This window comes from Schistocerca serialis, chromosome 7, assembly GCF_023864345.2.
Source record: "Schistocerca serialis cubense isolate TAMUIC-IGC-003099 chromosome 7, iqSchSeri2.2, whole genome shotgun sequence".
Classification (NCBI taxonomy): Eukaryota; Metazoa; Arthropoda; class Insecta; order Orthoptera; family Acrididae; genus Schistocerca; species Schistocerca serialis.
The window spans coordinates 89,112,190-89,135,743 of NC_064644.1; the positions used below are offsets into that span (position 1 = coordinate 89,112,190).

A 23,554-nucleotide genomic window follows, 5' to 3' on the forward strand; every position below is an offset into this window, starting at 1 on the left:
TCCATGCCGGATATGATTTCTCGTATTTTATTAAGATGGTTAATTTTTCCCTATGCAGATGGGAGCCAGCAAAATATTTTCACATTCTGAGGAAAAAAGTTAGTGACTGAATTTTCAAGAAAAGATCTTGCTGCAATGAAAAACACCTCTGTTTTCATGATTGTCACACCAAGTATCTTATGCTATCTGTGACTCTCTCTCTCCCCTGTTTCGTGACAATACAGAATGAGCTGTTCTTCTTTGAACTATTCTGATAACTGTCAATCCTATCAGGTAACAATTCTACACTATGCACCAATACTCCAGGAAAGAGGACACACAAGTGTAATGTAGGCAGTGCAGTACATTTGTTGCATCTTCTATGTGCTCTGCCAATAAAATGCAATTCACCTTCTCCACAACATTTTCTATGTGATGATTCCAATATTTAAGTTGTTTGTAATTGTAATCCCTAGGTATTTAGTTGAATTGGCAAGCATTACTTTTGTGCAATTTACCATTTAACTGAAATCAACAGTTTTAAGTAATCATGTGAATCACTTCACATTTTTCAGTGTTTGAGGTCAATTCTACACCTACATACATAACTCCACAAGCCACCACACGGTGCATGGCAGATGGTATGCTGTACCAGTACAGGGTACGCTGTACCAGTACTAATAGTTTCCTTTCCTATTCCACCCGCAGATAGAGCAAGGAAAAAAAGACTATCTATATGCCTCCATATGAATCTTAATTTCCCATATCTGATCTTTGTGGTCACTATGCGAAATGTTTGCTGGTGGCAGTAGGATTGGTTCTGCAGTCAGCTTCAAATGCTGGTTCTCTAACCTTTCATAGCAGTGTTCTTCAAAATGATTGTCTTATTCTCTCCAGAGCTTCCCACTTGAGTTCCTGAAGCATAACCATAATACTTGCATGCTGATCAACCTCCCGTAACAAATCTAGCAGCTTGCCTCTGAACTGCTTTGCTGTCTTCTTTCAATCTGACCTGCTGCAGATCCCACACACACTAGCAGTAATCAAGACTAGGTTGCACAAGCATCCTGTATGCGGTCTCCTTTACAGATGACACAGTGTCTCCTAAAATTCTCCCAATACACTGAAGTCGACCATTCGCCTTCCCTACCACAATCCTCACATGGTCATTCCATTTCATATCGCTTCACAACATTACACCAAAGATCTTTTCTAAACCATTTTGTAGTTCTTCTTCTTCTTTTAATTACTTGACTAGACAGTAAACAGCACCAGCAACTGCAAACAAACTGAGAAGACTGTTCACACTGCCTCCCAAATAATTCATATTAACACAGCAGAGGAGCTGTAACACTTCCCTAAGGAATACCAGATATTACTCCTGATCCACTCTATGACTTTCCATTAATCAGTACAAACTGTGTCCTTCCTGCCAGGAAATCGTGACTCCAGTCACACAACCAAGACAATACTCCACAGGAACGTAATTTGATTAATAATTACTTGTGAGGAATGGTGTCGAAAGTGTTATGGATATCTAGACAAATAGAATCAAGCTGAGAAACCCTGTCAGTGGCACTCATTACTCTTTGCAAATACAGAGGCAGTTCCCAGAATGAGGTTTTCACTCTGCAGTGGAGTGTGTGCTGATAGGAAACTTCCTGGCAGATTAAAACCGTGTGCCCGACCGAGACTCGAACTCGGGACCTTTGCCTTTCGCGGGCAAGTGCTCTACCATCTGAGCTACCGAAGCAGAGATGGTACAGCACTTGCCCGCGAAAGGCAAAGGTCCCGAGTTTGAGTCTAGGTCGGGCACACGGTTTTAATCTGCCAGGAAGTTTCACAGAGGCAGTTGTATAGATCAAAAGAATCTACTCACCAAGTGGCGCCACGACAAAACACGCATAAAGGTTAACTAAATGCACAAGCTTTCAGGGCTAGTGGGGCCTCATTCTGGCAGAAGGGTTGAAGGGGAAGGAAGAGGGACAATGAAAAAGGGTGGCAAGGTTTAGGAAATGGCGAGAGTGCAGAAAAGTCGCCCAGAGTCCCAGGTCGGGGGAGATTACCAGACAGGGTGAGAAGGAAATACTGATCAGTCTTTCCTAAACCTTGCTGGTCCTTTTCCTTCATCCCTATTCCTTCCCCTTCAACCCTTCTGCCACAACAACGAGCTACTGACGCCGAAAGCTCGGGCATCCTGTGGAGACAAAAGTCATGGGATACCTCCTAATATTGAGTCGGAGCTCCTTTTGCCCAGCATAGTGCAGCAACTTAACATTGCAAGGACTGCACAGGTTGTCGGAAATCTCCTGCAGGAGTAGTTGCCCATGTTGCCTCTACTGTCACTAAAATGTTGCCGGTGTAGGATTTTGTGCACAAACTGATCTCTTGAGTATATACCATAAATGTTCAATGAGATTTGCATCCGGCGATCTGTAGGGCCAACTCATTCGCTCGAACTTTCTAGAATGTTCTTTAAATCAATCACGAACAGCTGTGGCCCAGTGACATGGAGCACAGCCATCCATAAAAATTCCATCATTGCCTGGCAACATGAAATCCTTGAATGATACAAATGGTTTTCAAGTAGCCAAAAATTACCATTTCCAGTCAATAATCAGTTCAGGTGGACCAGAGGACCCAGTCCATTCCATGTAAACACAGCCCACACCATTGTGAAGCCACCATCAGCATGCACTGTGCCTTGTTGACAACATGGATCCACAGCTTCATAGGGTCTGTGCCACACTTTAACCCTACTCTCAACTCTGACCAACTGAAATAGGGACTCCTCTGATCAGCCCACAGTTTTCCAGTCATCTATGGTCAAACCAATATGGTCACGGGTCCAGGAAAGGTGATGTCGCGCTGTTAGCAAAGGCACTCGTATTAGTTGTCTGCTTCCATAGCCCACTAATGCCACACTTCACTGCGCTTTCCTAATGGATACATTTGTCATACATCATACATTTGACTTCATAATCATTCATGGATGTGTGTAGTCCTCAGCTCGGTCCAGTTCCCAAATGATTGAAAAACAAACTCATGTTCATAGAACTTTTTCTGTTTATTTTCATAAGTAGCACACCACACAAATTATTTAATGTTCCACCTGCAACAGCATAAGAGGCTTTGCTATGTCGAGTATACCTACTTCTAAATTACTCATGTTGGCAGCCATATTATGAAAGGATAGTTGCTGCTCGCTATACAGTGGATATGCCAAGTCACAGATAGGCATAAAAAAAAAGACTGTCACAAAATAAGCTTTGTTTGGTGTTAAGCAGACACTACTTTGGGTTGTGTACCCTCTTTCCACTCCCCCCCCCCCCCCCCCCAAGTTTTCGTGAGATCAACCTTTATCATTTACGTACAATTACACAGTTAAAATACAGTGAAAAACACAGTCTGGGTAGAAGACAGCGACATCCAAAATCGACAACATACTGATAGACAGAGCTGTAATAACGGTAACCACAACTGTATTCTGGGGCATTCGTAAAACGATCTTTATTGATATCATGTACTTTGATACAACTACAAATGCACCCAAATATGAGGAGACATTGACGTGGTTTAAAAAATCAGCCAACAGGGGTGACATTCGAGTCAGTCGTCCAGTTTCGACAAAGACCTTGTTGACCGAAAGCTTGTATTGTGACAATCTTTTTTGTTGTGCCATCTGTGACTCAGCATCTCCAATATATGGTGAGTAGCAACTTTCCTTTTCATAATACTAAAACAGAATGCAAGTAACCTACTACAAACAGCATAGTGAACACATTACCGTAGCAAAGATGGCCATGAAGCCCACGCCTACCATAGTAGTACAAGTTTATATGCCAACTAGCTCTGCACATGAAGAGATTGATGAAATGCATAATGAGATAAAAGAGTATTCAGATAGTTAAAGGAGACAAAAATCTAACTGTGATTAGGGGACTGGAATTCAATAATAGGAAAAGGGAGGGAAGGAAAAATAATAGGTGAATATGGACTAGGAGAAAGGAATGAAAGTGCAGGCCGCCTGGTAGAATTTCACACAGACCACAATTTAATCATCACTAACACTTTGTTTAAAAATTATAAAAGAAGGGGATGAGGCCTAAGGGCACTGGAAGGTTTCAGATTAATCATTCAACGGTTAGAGATTTAGGAACCAATTTAAATTGTAAGGCATTTCCAGGGGCAGATCTGGACTCTGACCATGATTTATTGATTAACTGTAGATTAAAACTGAAGAAATAGCACAAAAGGATTTGGATAAGTTGAAATAACCAGAGGTTGTCGAGAGTTTCAGGAGCAATGAGTAACAGCTGACTAGAACAGGGGAATAGTACACACAAGAAGACAAACGAATAGCTTTACAAGACAAAATAGTGAAGGTAGCAGAGGACCAAAACAAGTTAAAAGACACAAGTCTAGTAGAAATCCTCGGATAACTCAAGAGATATTGAATTTAATGGATGAAAGCAGAAAATTTAAAAATGCAGCACAAATGAAGCAGGCAAAAGGCAATACAAAAGCTAAAAAATGAGACTAACAGGAAATGCAAAATAGCTAAGCAGGAATGGCTAGAGGATAAATGCGGACTTTGAGAAAGCTTTTGATGAAGTTGACTGGAACATTCTCTCTGAAATTCTAAAGGTAGAAGGGGTAAAACACATGGAGAAAAAGGCTATTTACTTCTTGTACAGAAACGAGACGGCAGTTATAAGAGTTGGGGGGTATGAAAGGGAAGCAATGGTTGAGAAGGGAGACAGGGTTGCAGCCTATCCCTTACGTTATTCAATCTGTACACTGAGCAAACATTAAAAGAAACAAATGAAATCACGTGATAAACAAAGTAAGAGCCTACGGAATATCAGACCAGCTGTGTGGCTGGATTGAAGAGTTTTTAGCAAACAGAACACAGCATGTTGTTCTCAATGGAGAGACGTCTACAGACATTAAAGTAATCTCTAGCGTGCCATAGGGGAGTGTTATGGGACCATTGCTTTTCACAATATATATAAATGACCTAGTAGATAGTGTAAGAAGTTCCATGCGGCTTTTCGCGGATGATGCTGTAGTAAACAGAGAAGATGCAGCATTATAAAATTGTAGCGAAATGCTGGAAGATCTGCAGCGGACAGGCACTTGGTGCAGGGAGTGGCAACTGACCCTTAACATACACAAATGTAATGTATTGTGAATACATAGAAAGAAGGATCCTTTATTGTATGATTATATGATAGCGGAACAAACACTGGTAGCAGTTACTTCTGTAAAATATCTGGGAGTATGCACGCGGAACAATTTGAAGTGGAATGATTATATAAAATTAATTGTTGGTAAGGCGGGTACCAAGTTGAGATTCACTGGGAGAGTCCTTATAAAATGTAGTCCGTCAACAATGGAGGTGGCTTACAAAACACTCGTTTGACCTATACTTGAGTATTGCTCATCAGTGTGGAATCCGTACCAGATCGAGTTGACGGAAGAGACAGAGAAGATCCAAAGAAGAGCGGCGCGTTTCGTCACAGGGCTATTTGGTAAGCATGATAGCATTACGGAGATGTTTAGCAAACTCAAGTGGCAGACTCTGCAAGAGAGGCGCTCTGCATCGCGGTGTAGCTTGCTGTCCAGATTTCGAGAGGGTGCGTTTCTGGATGAGGTATCGAATATATTGCTTTCCCCTACATATACCTCCCGAGGAGATCACGAATGTAAAATTAGAAAGATTTGAGCGTGCACGGAGGCTTTCCGGCAGTCATTCTTCCCGCGAACCATACGCGACTGGAACAGAAAAGGGAGGTAATGACAGTGGCACGTAAAGTACCCTCCGCCACACACCGTTAGGTGGCTTGTGGAGTATAGATGTAGGTATAGAGGGGGCTGAAAATCACAGAGGGAGACCTAGAAATGAATACAGTAAGCAGATTCAAAAGCATGTAGGATGCAGTACCTATTTATAGATGAAGAGGCTTGCACAGGATAGAATAGCATGGAGAGCTGCATCAAACAGTCTTCTGACTAAAGATCACAATATCAACAATATTACTGTCGCATGGGGAAACATCATGGAATAAAAACAACTCCAACAAAAATTTTACCAGTACATGGCACTGTTAAGTGTCAGAATATGCACACCAAGAGACACACGGCACACAGTTATACCTTCCATGAAGGATTGCACACTGCTGGCAAATTGGTCCAATGTCTGCTAAGAGTCTGGAGAAAAGATTATAAAATTCAAAATGACAAGTTCTCTTAAGTGCAATGCGGCAGAGGGAGGAAAGTAGTTGATCCGGTGTCTGTCAAAGATGTGGTCATAGCATTGCATGAGGGGTCAAGTAGTGGTGTGCAAACTTGCAATGGACGGGCAATAGACGGAATGTTGGACATCCCTGCAAGGACAGAGCATAAAATTCTACAAAACATCCTGCATTGCTATCCATACAATATCACCCATATTCAGAAGTTGCTTCCTGCTGACCTGCTAGCAAGAAAAACGTTCACTCTGGGATTTCTTGCTCACATGGAAGTTGACAATGAATGGCAATGGAGCATTCTGTGGACGGACGAAGCCCACTTCTATCCTCAAGGACAAGCCAATACACAAAATTGCAGAATATGGGTAACGGAAAATCTGCATGCACATCAACCAGTACCACTTCATCCTACAAAGGTGACTGTGTTGCGTCATTGGCTTGCATCATCAAAGGGCCGTATTTTTTTTTTAGATGAGCTCTGCGGGTCTTGTTACCTGTACCATCACTGGTAAACACTATAATAGATTTTTCTGTGCGCCAATGTCATTCTAACCCTCCAACAGTGTGGCTGTGTGGGTAGGATCACTTTTATGCAAGATGACAGTGCCATCTATTGGTAAAATTTTTGTTCTTTTTTTCCATGACATTTCCTCCTGTGTCATTAATATGCTCTTCAAATTTGATATTCTGAGCAATGGTTCTCTTTCTACAGTGTTCTGAAACTGAAACTTTAATATTGACACCCCATACATCAACCATGTTTTTTCTTATTTTTTCTTTATCACACACACACACACACACACACACACACACACACACACACACAATATTAGCATACAATATTTAGAATGGTTGTAAACATATCATTTACACCACAATGTGCTACCACACTGAAATGAGGTATCATTCCAAATACCAAATTAATATGTGACACACAACATCTTGCCACCAGACAGCTTTCCTGGCATGTGCTGCTTACATGGGTGAAGTTATATGAAAATGATGATATGCAGTTACTTATGTTGTTCTTTGAAATTTATGCATAACTTTACCCAGTAGACCACAAACAAAATATGCTATGCCAGACAAGTCATCTGGCTGTAGGTACTAAATACCATCTCGCAAAGCTGGGATGGGTTGCAAGTTACCAACAAATGGCAGTCAATGGAAATGTACTAAGTTTTGTCACATAGACACAAACAGATGGTCATGTCTCTTGCGAGAGTTATAAAATGGTGCCAGGATACTCTAAACACAAGATGAGGTTTTCAGCTGGGAAAAATATGTTAACAGCTTATGATAACGGCTGTCTGTGTATTGCACATAGTAATTGTTGGTAATCTTTGGTCAGAGCATCTGGTGCTCCTATTCTCACAGAGTGACTATCATTTATTGCCAAAGTTTAAGGAATACAAAGGTGAAAAAGTATTTTTCTGACAGTGAAGATATTAAAAAGAGGCAGTGATAAAGTGGATGACGGAACAAAATATGAATTTGGGATAAGCAAAAAATGTATGGGCATTAGTGATTATTACATGGGAAAGCAATTGAAGGTATATTCTTGAGATTCATCATATTAAAATAAAAAAATGGTGTCTCAGAAAATTTACTTTGTTTTGCATCATTATTTTCCAGGTAATTCTAATACAAAGTTTTGCTGCATCTCTGAGAGGTAGTAGATACTACTTGAAATACTAAAAAATGAAGGCAGGTATAAGCAAAATATGGAAATAAGCATACTAGCTATTCTTTCAATCATTCAGTAACTTAACAGTAAACAGATAATATGAACCAAAGTCTCCTTACCTTTAGCGTCCATTTTAAAAAGTGTCATCAGTGAGTTATGAACCACGCTAAGTTCTGTAGGATCTCCAACTTGCAGCAATTGAGCCAGAATGTCTGCTATTTTCCTTGTGTGCTTGTTGTTATCCTTACACAAATTTGGTAGGTCTTTTACAGCTTGTTTTCGTATCTGCGGAAAGAAAGCGATTTGTTCGGCCATTTACAATACACACACTAAAGCTGCTCATTGGGCAGTTTTCATATGTGACATTGCCCCAAAGCCAAGCCTCAAACAAAATTTACAAAAACCCTCAATAAAGCCATAAAACAGTAAAACTTCTAAGAACAATGACTAACTGCCATGAATTATGTACTTCTTTCTTCCATGGAATCTTGTACATAATATTCTGTACTTTGACTGATGCTCCATTCTAGTTCCAAGTCCAGGTTTCTGCTACTATTTTTAAACAGTGTTAAAACTGAAATTAAACACGTTTCTTATAGAACTATCCTAGCCACAATTACATGAGCGTCAGATAAGGTAAACATCAAGAAGGCTCTACAAAGGTGATTCAATGAATAAGTAGCAAAAGCCAGAATACTGCAAGATGTTTTAAATTTCATATTCATGTGGTTCTAGAAGACGGAAGCACATTTCATTTGAAAGACAACAAGTGTTCCAATGCTCTGGGACAATGAACCGTAGCCAGTGTAAGACAGCAGGTGCATTAATGGAGTATATATGATTAAGACAGTACGCAGCTGTGCAATTTTTGCTGTCAATGGTATCGTCCAAGAGATGTTCAACACGCAATGCATCCTGTATCTGCTGATAGTTTGTATTTCACAGAAAGTTAAGTTCAATTCACTAGAGTAATCAGCAAAAGATGAGAAAGACTGGTGGTCCTGTGTAATTTTCTACTGATGTCCCGCTGCAATGAGTCAGGAACAATCTGTGAAGATCATTTACATTATTATCTCAGTTGCAACAGTGAAAGCCACATTCCTACTGCACCATTTGTGATGAAGCAAGCTGGGATATTTTTATTTCTCATCTTGTTTTGCCATCTGCCCCCTAAAAATTCATTTTTTTCCTTTTTGAATTAAGTACCATTAACATACATGAATACAATCTTCATTTGGCCCTCAGTTTTAAAGACGATAACACCAGATCTGATTTTATGCTTAGTTTTATGTACGTAATTGATTTTCTAATTTATTTTGAATATTCCTAGTTAGCATCTTTCATTATAGGGCAAAATCAGTAATTGTAAGCGTAGGCTTCCGCGGCCGTTGTCTTCTTCAATAAAATTCTTCAGGGTATCAGACCGCATCGTCATAATTTAAAATGCGCCAACGTTTCGGCCAGCGTTGCAGCTAGCCTTCATCAGGGCCTTACATTAACTGCTAAATCAACACACTTGGTTCCTTAAATAGCTGCACGAGAAAACCGTGTCTTTACTTGATTGGCTGTAAAAGGAGGAGGAGGAGGGGTGAAAGGTATGCCTTATTGGTGTTTCCTTTATTATCTGTCATTGGCTGAAATAGCTGTTTTCTATTGGTCTTTATATTAATCCACCCCATTGGAGGAGACGGACGAATAGTGAACAGGTGATGGCTGTGACGTCACACTGTTTCCATGCTGTCCAGAAGCCGGCTGCGGCGTGCCATTGCTTTGTGTGCTCGCGACCAGTGCTGCGGCTCTCCGCGTGTCTGCATGGGCCGCCACGGCTCTGCCGCCGCTCCGTAGCCCTGCTATTGCAGGCAGCCAAGACCTCGGAAGCTTGTACCCGTCCTCTCTATTCATGTTGGCAGGTCTTTTGGCTATTTCTATCGCCTCTCTAATCTTTCTTTTGAAAGTGAGAGGCTGTTTCGCCAGGACGCGGGCTTCTTGAAAAGTATTGGTTTCCCGCACTCGTCTCGATGTTCCGCCACTGCTGACTTAGTGTGTTGTTTCAGGCGGATATATCTTTCATGTTCCGAGAGCCTTGTGCTAATCGGACGTCCCGTCTCACCTATGTAGACTAATCCACATGCACAACCAATTTCATACACGCCAGCTGTGTGTAGTTTGTCAACTGCATCCTTGGTAGAACCGAGCATGTCTGATATTTTGTTTCTGCTTCAGAAAATTGGTTTGATGTCAGCTTTTCGTAGAATTTTGCCAATACGTTCGGTGACCCCTTGTACATATGGTAACACAGCAATGCTCTGTGCCTCCTTCTCCTCTTCCCTATTAGTCTTCTCCCTTGTCGACATGGTGCTGTCTGTCATCTGCTTCCCATAGCCATTAGTTCCGAAGATGGACCTGGGGCATTCAAGTTCTGTCTTCAGATGTTCTTCGTCGCTTATCATGTACGCTCTCTTCGTTAGCGTGTGCAGGGCGGACTTCGTCTGAGTGGGGTGATGGTGGGAGGAGGCGTGAAGGTACCTGTCCGTATTGGTTGGTTTCCTGTACACTTTGTGGCCAAGTTTACCATCAGGTTTTCGATAAACTTCCACGTCGAGAAAAGGCAGCACCCCATTCTTCTCTGTTTCCATTGTAAACTGAACTTTCCTATGCTGTTGGTTAAGGTGCTTGTGGAAGTTCTGTAACTCCTCTTCTCCTTGGGGCCAGATGACGAAAGTATCATCGACATAGCTATGGGAAGCAGATGATAGACAGCACCATGTCGACAAGGGAGAAGACTAATAGGGAAGAGGAGAAGGAGGCACAGAGCATTGCTGTGTTACCATATGTACAAGGGGTCACCGAACGTATTGGCAAAATTCTACGAAAAGCCGACATCAAACCAATTTTCCGAAGCAGAAACAAAATTTCAGACATGCTCGGTTCTATCAAGGATGCAGTTGACAAACGACACACAGCTGGCGTGTATGAAATTGGTTGTGCGTGTGGATTAGTCTACATAGGTGAGACGGGACGTCCGATTAGCAGAAGGCTCTCGGAACATGAAAGATATATCCGCCTGAAACAACACACTAAGTCAGCAGTGGCGGAACATCGAGACGAGTGCGGGAAACCAATACTTTTCAAGAAGCCCGCGTCCTGGCGAAACAGCCTCTCACTTTCAAAAGAAAGATTAGAGAGGCGATAGAAATAGCCAAAAGACCCGCCAACATGAATAGAGAGGACGGGTACAAGCTTCCGAGGTCTTGGCTGCCTGCAATAGCAGGGCTACGGAGCGGCGGCAGAGCCGTGGCGGCCCATGCAGACACGCGGAGAGCCGCAGCACTGGTCGCGAGCACACAAAGCAATGGCACGCCGCAGCCGGCTTCTGGACAGCATGGAAACAGTGTGACGTCACAGCCATCACCTGTTCGCTATTCGCCCGTCTCCTCCAATGGGGTGGATTAATATAAAGACCAATAGAAAACAGCTATTTCAGCCAATGACAGATAATAAAGGAAACACCAATAAAGCATACCTTTCACCCCTCCTCCTCCACCTTTTACAGCCAATCAAGTAACGACATGGTTTTCTCGTGCAGCTATTTAAGGAACCAAGTGTGTTCATTTAGCAGTTAACGTAAGGCCCTGATGAAGGCTAGCTGCAACGCTGGCCGAAACATTGGCGCATTTTAAATTATGACGATGCGGTCTGATACCCTGAAGAATTTTATTGAAGAAAATCAGTAATTGTTTCGTAACTTAAATTCTGTTGTTGAACAAATATAAATTCTACAATAATTACAAACATTTGGAAGACGAAATACTAGCAGTCTTTAAGTATTTATTTGGCTCTATTTGAAAACATGTTAGCAAAACCAGCCCTTTATTAATTCCAAAGTAATCAACAGTTTTGTCAAAAGTATTGTTCGTGTAACTATATATGTTAATTAATATAATAGAGGGAAACATTCCACGGGGCAAAAATTTATCAAAAAAACAAAGATGGTGTGACTTACCAAATGAAAGCGCTGGCAGGTCGAAAGACACACAAACATACACACAAAATTCAAGCTTTCGCAACAAACTGTTACCTCATCAGGAAAGAGGGAAGGAGAGGGAAAGACGAAAGGATGTGGGTCTTAAGGGAGAGGGTAAGGAGTCATTCCAATCCCGGGAGTGGAAAGACTTACCTTAGGGGGAAAAAAGGACGGGTATACACTCGCGCGCGCACGCACACGCACACACACATATATACAGACACAAGCAGACATATTTAAAGACAATATGTCTGCTTGTGTCTGTATATGTGTGGATGGGTGTGTGTGTGTGTGTGTGTGTGTGTGTGTGTGTGTGTGTGTGTGTGTGTGCGCACGCGCGAATGTATACCCGTCCTTTTTCCCCCCTACGGTAAGTCTCTCCGCTCCCGGGATTGGAATGACTCCTTACCCTCTCCCTTAAAACCCACATCCTTTCGTCTTTCCCTCTCCTTCCCTCTTTCCTGATGAGGCAACAGTTTGTTGCGAAAGTTTGCATTTTGTGTGTATGTTTGTGTGTCTTTCGACCTGCCAGCACTTTCGTTTGGTAAGTCACATCATCTTTGTTTTTTATATATATGTTAATTTCTTGATTTAAACAAATAATTCAGTTTAACCCTTGTAGTAGAAGAAACTGTTAAAAAGACAATTTTTTGATGTAGTCAGTTAATTTAATGAGTTAAGTTTTAATTGTAATTTCTGTAAATTTAACTTCGAACAATGAGTAGTTTCAGCACATATTTTTGTGAGGATACATAAGGGCCCCGATTTTTGGTCACAAAATGGAAGAGTTTCAGATGAGAAATCTGTGTTGGTTAGCACAACAACAACAACAACAACAACAACAACAACAACAACAACGCTTCAAGGTAACTGTGAAATAAGTGTTACACAATTAGGCTGTGTGTTAAAACAGTGACAGTGTCTGCTCCATATGTACCTTTCTATCCTTCAAGACTGTGAACTTTGTGGTTAGGTTTCTACTGCTTGTAGATGTTCAATAGTAAAATATTGTAGCAGTATGCAGATGTTTGCTTGAAAACTATTAATGAGGCTTATCAAAAGTTAAACAATAGTGCACTGGCCATATTAAATGTGTATATGAGGGGTTGTGAAAAGCAAAAGTAAACTTCTGTGAAATGAAAATGTGAGTCTGTCGGTTACATCATTCTAAGTTGTCAGTGTTTACCTCAAACCCCATTTTTCAGCCAGTGTAGCAATGCAGTAGGTCTATACCGGGGACAACATAAAAAGAAACTGCTACACATTCTGTAGGAATCTTAACAAGCAGTACACAGGAGAAGAGTTGCACTCCTGACAATGTGTGTGATTCTTCTGGATGAAAATGCTTGCCCTCACCCACAAAAGCAAACAAAAGAATTATTGCAATCATTTCACTGGGAACATTCAGAGCAACAATGTTACATCATCAAATTAAACCTACATGTGTGGGCTCATTAAAAACCATGTTAATAGGAAGCACTTTGAATACGGTGAGGTCATAGTTCAAGAGGTCACTCACTGGATAATGCAGATGTCAAACAAAATCATTTCTTACAGAATTATCCTTAACTCAGTATCATCCTAATTACAGTTACTAATAGTGTCACACAAAAGAAATACTGAAGTGTGACTTCTGAAGGGTGTAATAGACTGGATGTAAATTCTATTTCACAAGACTTCAAACAATTAAGAAATAGATTGAAGGGTGTTTAAGTAAATTATTTCATTGACAGAGGACATAAATAATAGGGCAAAGAATCTGCAGCTAGGATTCTCAGTGATCTATTGACAGCATTTGATCTAAGTTCTAATGAGATATTAGCACAACATGTCTCTGGTTTAGCCCCTTTTTAAGAAATGAAATGCATAAAGTTACAAAAGAATGTCATCCCAGACTGGAAAAGATCAAACATATCCTCTGCCAAGGATTTGGCCATCTATCATTGTGCTCAGAAATTAGGAACATGCCATTCACAACCCTTCTCACACGTCCTGAAGCGGCATTCCTCTGCCCCCCCCCCCCTTTCCAAACTATGCAATATTCCACTCCATCTCTATGCTACAATCACTCCCAATGTTTGCCAATGGGTCATATCACTCAGAACGTCGAAGTGCAACACCTGTCAGGCTCACCCACTTAGCACATCCTCCTCCAGTTGGTTGACTGGGGCCTTAAGGGACTAAATAGCAAGGTTGTCAGTTCCTAGATCCAGGGGAATTCATCCACTGTTGGTGATGTCTGCCAAGTCTGAATTCTGGTGATGAAACTACATATGAGCAGTAAAACAAGGGAATAACCAGGAATGACAAATAAATTACAGAGAAGTATTTGGATTGGGCTGATAAGTAGGTCAGAGTGGACAATGGGTCTCCCATGACTCGTCCAATGGTGAGAAAAACCCCAATCCGCATTGAGCCCTGATAACCCGATGACGGGCGAGGACAGCAACAAAGCAAAGAATTTCTTCTAGTTGGCAGATTCGTAACCATTAAAAGCAAGAAGGCTAAAAATATAATGGACTTCAGTTGTACTGTCAACTATAAAAAGAAGAGGAGATAAATAGGTAATGCAGCAAGCAGGTATTACCGAGAGTCAGCATGCGACAGGTGTCATCCCAGTCAAAGCTGTCCAATCCCTGCTCCTGAAGGTAAGCCATATCTAAAAGCAATTGCAACAGAGAAAAAGTGGGATAAAAAAGTGAGCTCGTCAAAGATGTAAGATCAGGGGTCCCTCAGACCCAGCCTGCAGTAGGAGAGACCTCAACCTTAACCACCACACCCCTGCCCCTAAGGTAGTTTAAAACCTTACATCTCAGAATAACAACCACCTTCACCGAAAACTGAAAACCAATTCAACTGTCCACGAACTGTATGTCAATGTTACATGCAAGGAATCTGAAAGGCCATTATTAGCATGGTGGGCCAAAAGGAGGGAGCATTTCGCAAGGATATGAGCTACTATCTGTAGAGTGACACAGCCATAGTGTAGGAGTAGCCAATTACTTACACACACACACACACACACACACACACACACACACACACACACACACACACACAAAAACCCAAACCCTATTGATTAGCCCAGTGTGGCCAATATGGAGGCAACATAGTATGATGGATTCCTTCCATGCAGAAGGGGAGAGCTACATGCAGCAGCAGTTTTGATGGTGTGGAATGTATTAGAGGGGGCAGTAGCCAACCAGATGTCATTCCGTTTTTGAATAAGCAGAGGTTTTATTTGCACCCGCAAACCTTCACCTGGGATCGTCAAAACTAATGGAGGTAGAATAATCGCTCCTCTTGCCAAATGGTTGGCCATTTTATTCCCTAGGATACCGACATGCAAAAAGGATGGAATATACATGGCCTGATCAGAAAACTGTCGAACAGTGACTGTGTAGCACATCAAAGGGTGGTACGACAGGGATTGAATAGGGAAGATTCCTGCTTCAGCAAGAGACTTTCTGCAGGACTATAGCAGAAACTTGATTATCCCATCTTTGGTTTCCTGGCTTCTTGGATTATCCGACAATCCGTCTGCAGCCCATACAGAACAGTGTGCCATCATTATCAATCGATTTTACTCCTGTCACAACAGGTGTCCACACATCTCACAAATACTCAGATGAAAGACTACTGTACCGCCAGACTGCACAAAAAAGGGCAGCTCGTTTTGTATTATCATGAAGTAGGGGAGAGAGTGCCACAGACATGATACGCGAATTGGACTGGCAATCACTAAAACAAAGGCATTTTTCATTGCTCATGAAATTTCAATCACCAGTTTTCTCCTCCGATTGTGAAAACATTCTGTTGGCACCCACCTACATGGGGAGAAATGATCATCACGATAAAATAAGAGACATCAGGGGCCGCACAGAAAAATTTAAGTGCTCGTTTTTCCCACGTGCTGTTCGAAAGTGGAACGGTCGAGAGACAGCTTGAAGGTGGTTCACTGAACCCTCCGCCAGGCACTTTATTGTGAATAGCAGAGTAATCACGTAGATGTAGATGTTTGCTTTACTGTACTCTTTAATATGTTGTTTTATACACATGCTTTTTAAGTTCATTACTGTATTCATTTCAATTTTAAATTTGCAGTGTAGTTTTATACAGTTTATTAAGTTGTGATTCAGAAGCGTAAGGAATTCTGAAAGACTAAAAAAGGCTACAAGTCAGACAAGGACATGTGATGTGTGCACAACTGAACAGAAACCACGTGTTCTGAAAAGATCTGACAAAGGTGACTCAGTTACTAAATTAGCCTTTGAAATGGATGCTGGAATGACAATCATTAAAGACTGGAAAGAGAACCAAAAAGTTCTTTAAGTTTTTTCCTTAACTGCAGGTGGTGAAAAGACTTACTTGAGTAAGAAAAAAATCAGAGTTAGGCAAGTTGCATCTCAATGTGGTTCACTTCAGACTACAATTATTTCTCTTTTAATACTAAAATCTATTGTCAGAAAGATGGCTTAGCAATGGGCAATTCTTTAGCTGGGACAGTTGCAGAAATTTTTGTGAGCCACATTGAGGTGCAATTCCTGAAAAATATCCCTGATATTGCAAACAAAATCACATATTACAAGCGATATGTAGATGATATATTAGTGCTTTATGATGGTTCAAAAGTTGAAATTGAGAAGCTTGCTGAAAAATTAAACTCTATGCATCCGAAGTTACAATTTAAGGTTGAGCATGAAAATCAAAAGTCTATTAACTATCTAGATCTCACTATAATTAATTACAATGGGAAACATTGCTTCACCATATACAGAAAACCTACAACCACTGTTATTATTATTGCCACATCATGTCATCCTGACAAATACAAAAAAGCATTTTTCAAGTCTATGATACACCGAATACTAAAATTACCGCTGGAAGCTAATGAGATCAAAAAGGAAATGATCATCTTAAAACAAATTGCGAAAACCAACTCTTTCGACACACGTCAGGTAGATATCATTTTTAATAAAGTGCAACAATCACAAAGTACTCCACTAATAGGTAATCAAAAATATATGAAGATGACATATATGGGAAACATATCAGATAGAATTACTAATTTATTCAAAAATTCTGGAATAACAATAGCATTCACAACTGACAATACTTTACAACAAAAATTAAGACATACCATAAGTAAAGATAATGAAAAATTTACCAGATCAGGAGTGTATAAGATCCAATGTAAAGACTGTGAGAAAATAAATATCAGCCAAACAGGTCGAAATTTTGCAGTAAGGTACAAAGAACATACGTCGGGTACCTCACGAACAAAATCTGTATTCGGCCATCACATAACATTTAACAACCATGCTGAGGGGACAGTAGAGCAGAATCTACAAGTTCTTCATTACACAAATAAAGGCTTACTTGTGAAAATCTTAGAAGAAATCGAGATATATACTCATTTGAAAACCAAATCATCAATGCTGCTCAATGAACAATTAGATTTTCGCGAAAAATATTTTTACGACCTTTTCGACAAAATTTTACAGAGAAGATGCACCTACTCTTTTGTTTTAAAATATAAGATTAGTTATACCCATGGCAAAAGCTATGTATGAAAAATATGCTATACAACATATAAAATTTTCATTAAATTGAGATTGATTATAATAAAAACTATTAGATCAATGAGTTCTAAATATTTAATCGATGGTCTCATCAGTTATTCAGACATACATAATGCGGAACGTACTCTTGGCTGCTACCCTACTGTTATAAAGAATGTAACTATGAAAACTACAGTTAAAGCAAGACGATTCTGCAACATCCATCAAAGATGCAATTGTCAGGTAGGCGACTCGGTATAATCGTTATATACCACAACTCCATGACTTTTACATCTTTGATTTAACTGACACTGTAATAGTATTAAAGTTGCCCATAGAGGGCACAGCTATTACACATCGTAGTTTACCGTTTTTATGTAAAATATAGTAAGTTTTACACATACTAGCTATCTGTTAATCAGACATTTTAAATGAATCAATTTTATGTTATTAGTGTATTTTGCACTTTTATACTTTGACGATAGTGTCATATTATGAATGCTGACTGACAGTTGTGAAGTAGTGTGAGAGGAAGTAGGCGGAGCCCCTGCATATTTAAGCTCATGCTCAGCACTCATAGCCATCGGTTGACTTCATAGCAGCTGAGGAGAGCTCCGCCTACCATCCTCCAAGGAAGCCATGGGTATAATAAGTTTTATTTTATCTTGTTAAAATTTTGTCATCATTAGACACTTTTCATTTTATTTTAAGATTGGTCTCTAGTACTTTCTAAAATTAATTCACATGTCTGAAGATGCAACAGTATATTTAAAATTAGGACGATTGTTGACACAGTTCTCCAGAAATGTGATAATATGCAAGCAGACATGTTCCAAAATTCTACAACAGACTGACGTCAGTCTTGTGCATCCATCTGAAGACCCTTCTCAAGAACAGGACTGACCTGCACTTTCTTCCCCAACATCAACAACACTTTGCTCCTTTAAGCAACCTATAGTGGACTGCCGCTAGAAAAGTAGTGGTACCCAGCCAGGTTCCATGGGCTTTTTTTCTCTTGAGCAAAGTCACTTTTCTATCTCATGGACACTTATTTTGATATCTGTCATTTTGATATTAGTGCGATGATTTAAATGAAGAATTACAGTGTAATCTTCCTCAGTGATTTTTTTAAAAACAAAGATGATGTGGCTTACCAAATGAAAGTGCTGGCAGGTCGACAGACACACACACACAAAATTCAAGCTTTCGCAACAAACTGTTGCCTCATCAGGAAAGAGGGAAGGAGAGGGAAAGACGAAAGGATGTGGGTTTTAAGGGAGAGAGTAAGGAGTCATTCCAATCCCGGGAGCGGAAAGACTTACCTTAGGGGGAAAAAAGGACGGGTATACACTCGCACACACACACATATCCATCCACACATATACAGACACAAGCAGGCTTTTAATATATATATATATATATATATACACACAGGTCGGTAAGTCACCTCATCTTTGTTTTTATATATAATTTTTCCCACGTGGAATGTTTCCTTCCATTATATATATGGAAGGAAACATTCCACGTGGGAAAAATTATATATAAAAACAAAGATGAGGTGACTTACCGAACAAAAGCGCTGGCAGGTCGATAGACACACAAACAAACACAAACACACACACAAAATTAAAGACTTTAAATATGTCTGCTTGTGTCTGTATGTGTGGATGGATATGTGCGTGTGTGCGAGTGTATACCTGTCCTTTTTTCCCCCTAAGGTAAGTCTTTCCGCTCCCGGGATTGGAATGACTCCTTACCCTCTCCCTTAAAACCCACTTCCTTTCGTCTTCCCCTCTCCTTCCCCCTTTCCTGATGAGGCAACAGTTTGTTGCGAAAGCTTGAATTTTGTGTGTATGTTTGTGTTTGTTTGTGTGTCTATCGACCTGCCAGCGCTTTTGTTCGGTAAGTCACCTCATCTTTGTTTTTTTATATATATATATATATATACATATATATATATATATATATATATATATATATATATATGAGTTTAGTATTTTGACCTTATCCATGTCATCCTCCATTTAGGTGCCATTATGGTTACAAAGAGTTTGGACAGATGACTTTGAGCCATTTACTGACTTAGCAAAAGGCCAAACCATGCTAGGATTTTCTGTCAAGTCAACTATTTTAATTCCAATGTTAGCTTACAGGAGGTGTTACAGGGATTTATGTCACGCTAAGTGTGATTTCTTGGCTTGGAGGTTAAATGCCAGACTACATATCTTAAGTTCTGCAGTTGGATGCACAGTCAGCTTTAGGATTTTTAACTGTCACTTCTCTCTTCCTCCACCTCTCGCAATGTTTGTTACTGTGGAAAATGCAGAAATGCACAATGCTTTGGAGTACACATTAAACTTTTGGGCCCCTGTAAGTGGCAGGATATGTTAGTTTAAGGATTATAGGAAGACTATAACCTTGAATGTACGACTATTAAATGAAAGTGTATTTCATTGCTGTGATCAAACTAAAATTAATGAAAAATAAAATTACACATCAATATTCTTAAAAAAGCAGTGCATGGTTTTAAGTACAAAGAAATATGAAACTGTATGAATAATAGGTACCGAGAACAGAGAAGAAGACAACCTCAGATAATTATAACGCTCTCGGACTTTGTATCTACAGTGCACTCAAGGTATGTTTTAAACACCGAATGCTCCGATTTGGCTAACCATCATCACAGGTTGTCCAACTAAATCGTTTAGTCTAAAATGTGATCAATCCTAAACTTCTAATTTCTTTGTTGTAGTATGTCACACTCAAGTAAGAAAGATTTGTAACAGCTACCAGTTTTAATGTACTTGAAAATATTGATTTAGAACTACTGATGGATGTTAGTAAAATTACTCTATGAATTATGGAGATTGGAGAGATTTCACTATACTGAATTTAGGCCTCGTATGTGTTTGGTCCACAGCTTACGTACGTATTACACAGTGATATGTATTATTCTGCATCATGAAAGACTTGCGTGCACAAAAGGAACACTGACCTGGGCATTACAGTGTTTAACTAGAACAAGTATCAGTCTCATGCAAAGACCAATTAATGACCTATGCTCAAATGGACAATTTATTCATCATGTTCTGCAAATTCCCTCAATGAGGAAAACCTACACAGACAACAAGATACCCATAAATATAAGACACACGAATCACAGAAAATTAAAATGCATAGACAATAAAGTAGCCAAATTTTGTAACACAATGTCATGGAACATGGTAAGTAAATAAAAAATAGTAATAATATATCTAAAAACAAAGATGATGTGACTTACCAAATGAAAGTGCTGGCAGGTCGACAGACACACAAACAAACACAAACATACACACAAAATTCAAGCTTTCGCAACAAACTGTTGCCTCATCAGGAAAGAGGGAAGGAGAGGGAAAGACGAAAGGATGTGGGTTTTAAGGGAGAGGGTAAGGAGTCATTCCAATCCCGGGACCGGAAAGACTTACCTTAGGGGGGAAAAAAGGACGGGTATACACTCGCACACACACACATATCCATCCACACATATACAGACACAAGCAGACGTATAGTAATAATTTAGTCATCATGTTCTGTGAAGTCCATCAATGAGGAAACCTACATAGACATTGAGATACCCACAAATCTAAGACATACAAATCACAGAAAATTAACCTCTATTGAGAATAAAGTAGCACAAATTTTATAATACAATGTAATGGAACATGTTAAATAAATATAGATAGTAATAAACTTGTGCTACAATGCTTAATGCTATTCAGGCTTTAGTCAGCTAAATACAATCACATAAATTAGAAAGAAAACTGTTACTTCGAAAAAAGCTGATACCTTGCAAGTTATACAATACAGTTGCTGTTTGTCTGCTATCAGAAGGTTGGTTAGTTGGATTAAAAGAGAGGGAAAGGGACCAAACTACGAGGTCATCAGTCCCTTGCTCCGAATAAAACAAACGCGACTGACAACTCAAAACAGAATGAAAGGAAAAATCACAAGAATGATTAAGCGCAACAAACATATAAATGGACAAAAGGGGACAAGAAAACCACAGAAACGCAAGAAATGGGATGAAGAGATTAAAACTACAAAGCAGATTACCATGGCTGACTGACCATGAGAATAGAAAAGGAGAAGCCAGCCACTATGCAACATATGCAAAAACTTAGATCAAATGATAAAACCCACCCTTATGAATAAAATGTAACACTAAATCAACCAATGAGGCGTTGTCAGATAAAATTAGCGGCAACGAGTCAGGTAACCCAAGATTGCGTCACTGGGCAGTCAAACCGGGCGCCGCACGGACACTGAGGCGGGTCTTCACATTGCAGGAGATAACCGTGGGTCGCCCAAATGTGGCCAATGCGGAGCCGCCAGACGACAACTGATTCCCTGCAAGAGGCCTGCATGGAAGTCTTCCACAGATTCGTAGTCTCCTTAACGACACACAGTTTGTTGTGTGTACTGTTATGCCATTCCGTCTCCCGAAGCCGAAAAACCCTATGGTGTAAGTCAGAACACAGATGAGATTCAGAGATGCCCATCTCCAGAAGCAGTTTCCGCGAAGCCTGTTTGGTCAGTGCACGAGAGATGGCCACCGGCTCTGCAGTGAATACACTGCAGCCATCGGGCAAGGAATGCTGTTCAAAATGGCCTCTGTGGACGTTGGCGAAGCCAACAAGACCATCAGCCATCAAGCCGTCAGTGTAAATCACTTCAGAGCCATGGAACATGTCAAGAATCTAGAGGAAGTGATAGTGGGGAGCGGCAGAAGTAACTGAGTTCTTAGGGTCATGCAAAGGTCCAGATGAATCTGCGGCCTAGGTGTACACCATGGAGGTGTATGCAGATGGACCTGGATGGGGGGTGGTAAAGGGAAGGACTCCAGTTCAGACAGAAGAGATCGCATGTGAACCACAATTGTTAGCCCTGACCTGGGTCGCCAATACAGGAGATGAACTGCTGCGGATGGAATAAGGAGATGGTAATTCAGATGCTCAGGAGAACTACGAATGTGTGCAACGTAACTGGCGAGCAGTTGTGCACATCTGATCTGCAATGGAGGGAAACCGGCCTCCACCAGGACACTGGTCACCGGACTGGTTCTAAAAGCTCCCATCGCTAGGCGAACCCTGCAGTGGTGTGCACTGGGTCGAGTACACGCAACACTGACAGCGCTGCCGAACCATAAACCAGACTCCCATAGTCAAGGTGGGATTGAAGAAGGGATTTGCAGAGCTGCACCCCAGTTGGTGTTGCTCAATCAGCGGAGGGCATTGAGGTGCTGCCAGCACTTCCACTTAAGCAAAGGGAGGTGAGGTAGCAAATCACTGGAGCGTCACAAACCAGTCCTAAGAATCGATATGTCTCCACTACAGTGAGTGGATCATCATGACGGTAAAGTTCTGGTTCCGGATGAACGGTACAACACCAACAGAAGTGCACAACACATGACTTAGCGGCCGAAAAATGGAAGCCGTGGGAGACACCCCATGACTGCACCTTGTGGATGGCTCCATGTCGGTGCTGCTTACCAACATCAGTCCTAGTGGAGCAGCACTCAATACACAAAATTGTGACTGAAGGCATTTTTTAATTCATACCTCGAGTGTATTGAGTACAGTCACATTTGAAGCTGCAAAATATGGACAAAATTAAATTGAATTTGCCCAGCCAGACACTGAAAGCAGTATACTGATACAGGCACCAAAGAATGTCTAGTGTGTGATTTTTGTTCTAATTATGTCAAAGTGAAGATCAAAAGCAAGTCTGCTGCAGACCAGATTAATTTTTGGTAGCAGTGGCAGAAATTGACAGTACAACAGTACCAGTACTTGTAACATCCATGGCAAAGCGTATCCAGAGATAATTTACAACCACAGAAAACAAAATTTACATTTCAGTCACCTCTTTTATAGGTGTGGGTTTAAAAATCTCGTATCTATTCACATCAGCTTATCTTTCAAAAAATATGAATACATCTGTTAAAATTAAAATGTCTTTCACAATACATTATAAAAATATATATTTAAAAATATCTTTACAAAACTTCAGT

At 40.5% G+C, this 23,554-nt stretch overlaps 1 protein-coding gene across 1 annotated transcript in view; it reads right to left on the reverse strand.

Annotated features, from left to right (window-relative positions):
• The window catches only part of LOC126412611 (apoptosis inhibitor 5), a 97,938-nt gene that overhangs the window by 68,945 nt on the left and 5,439 nt on the right, over positions 1-23,554 (reverse strand). The window contains exon 3 of the mRNA XM_050082279.1: positions 8,040-8,205. Within this exon, the coding sequence (XP_049938236.1) occupies positions 8,040-8,205 (166 nt within the window). The remainder of the gene's footprint in view (positions 1-8,039; positions 8,206-23,554) is intronic.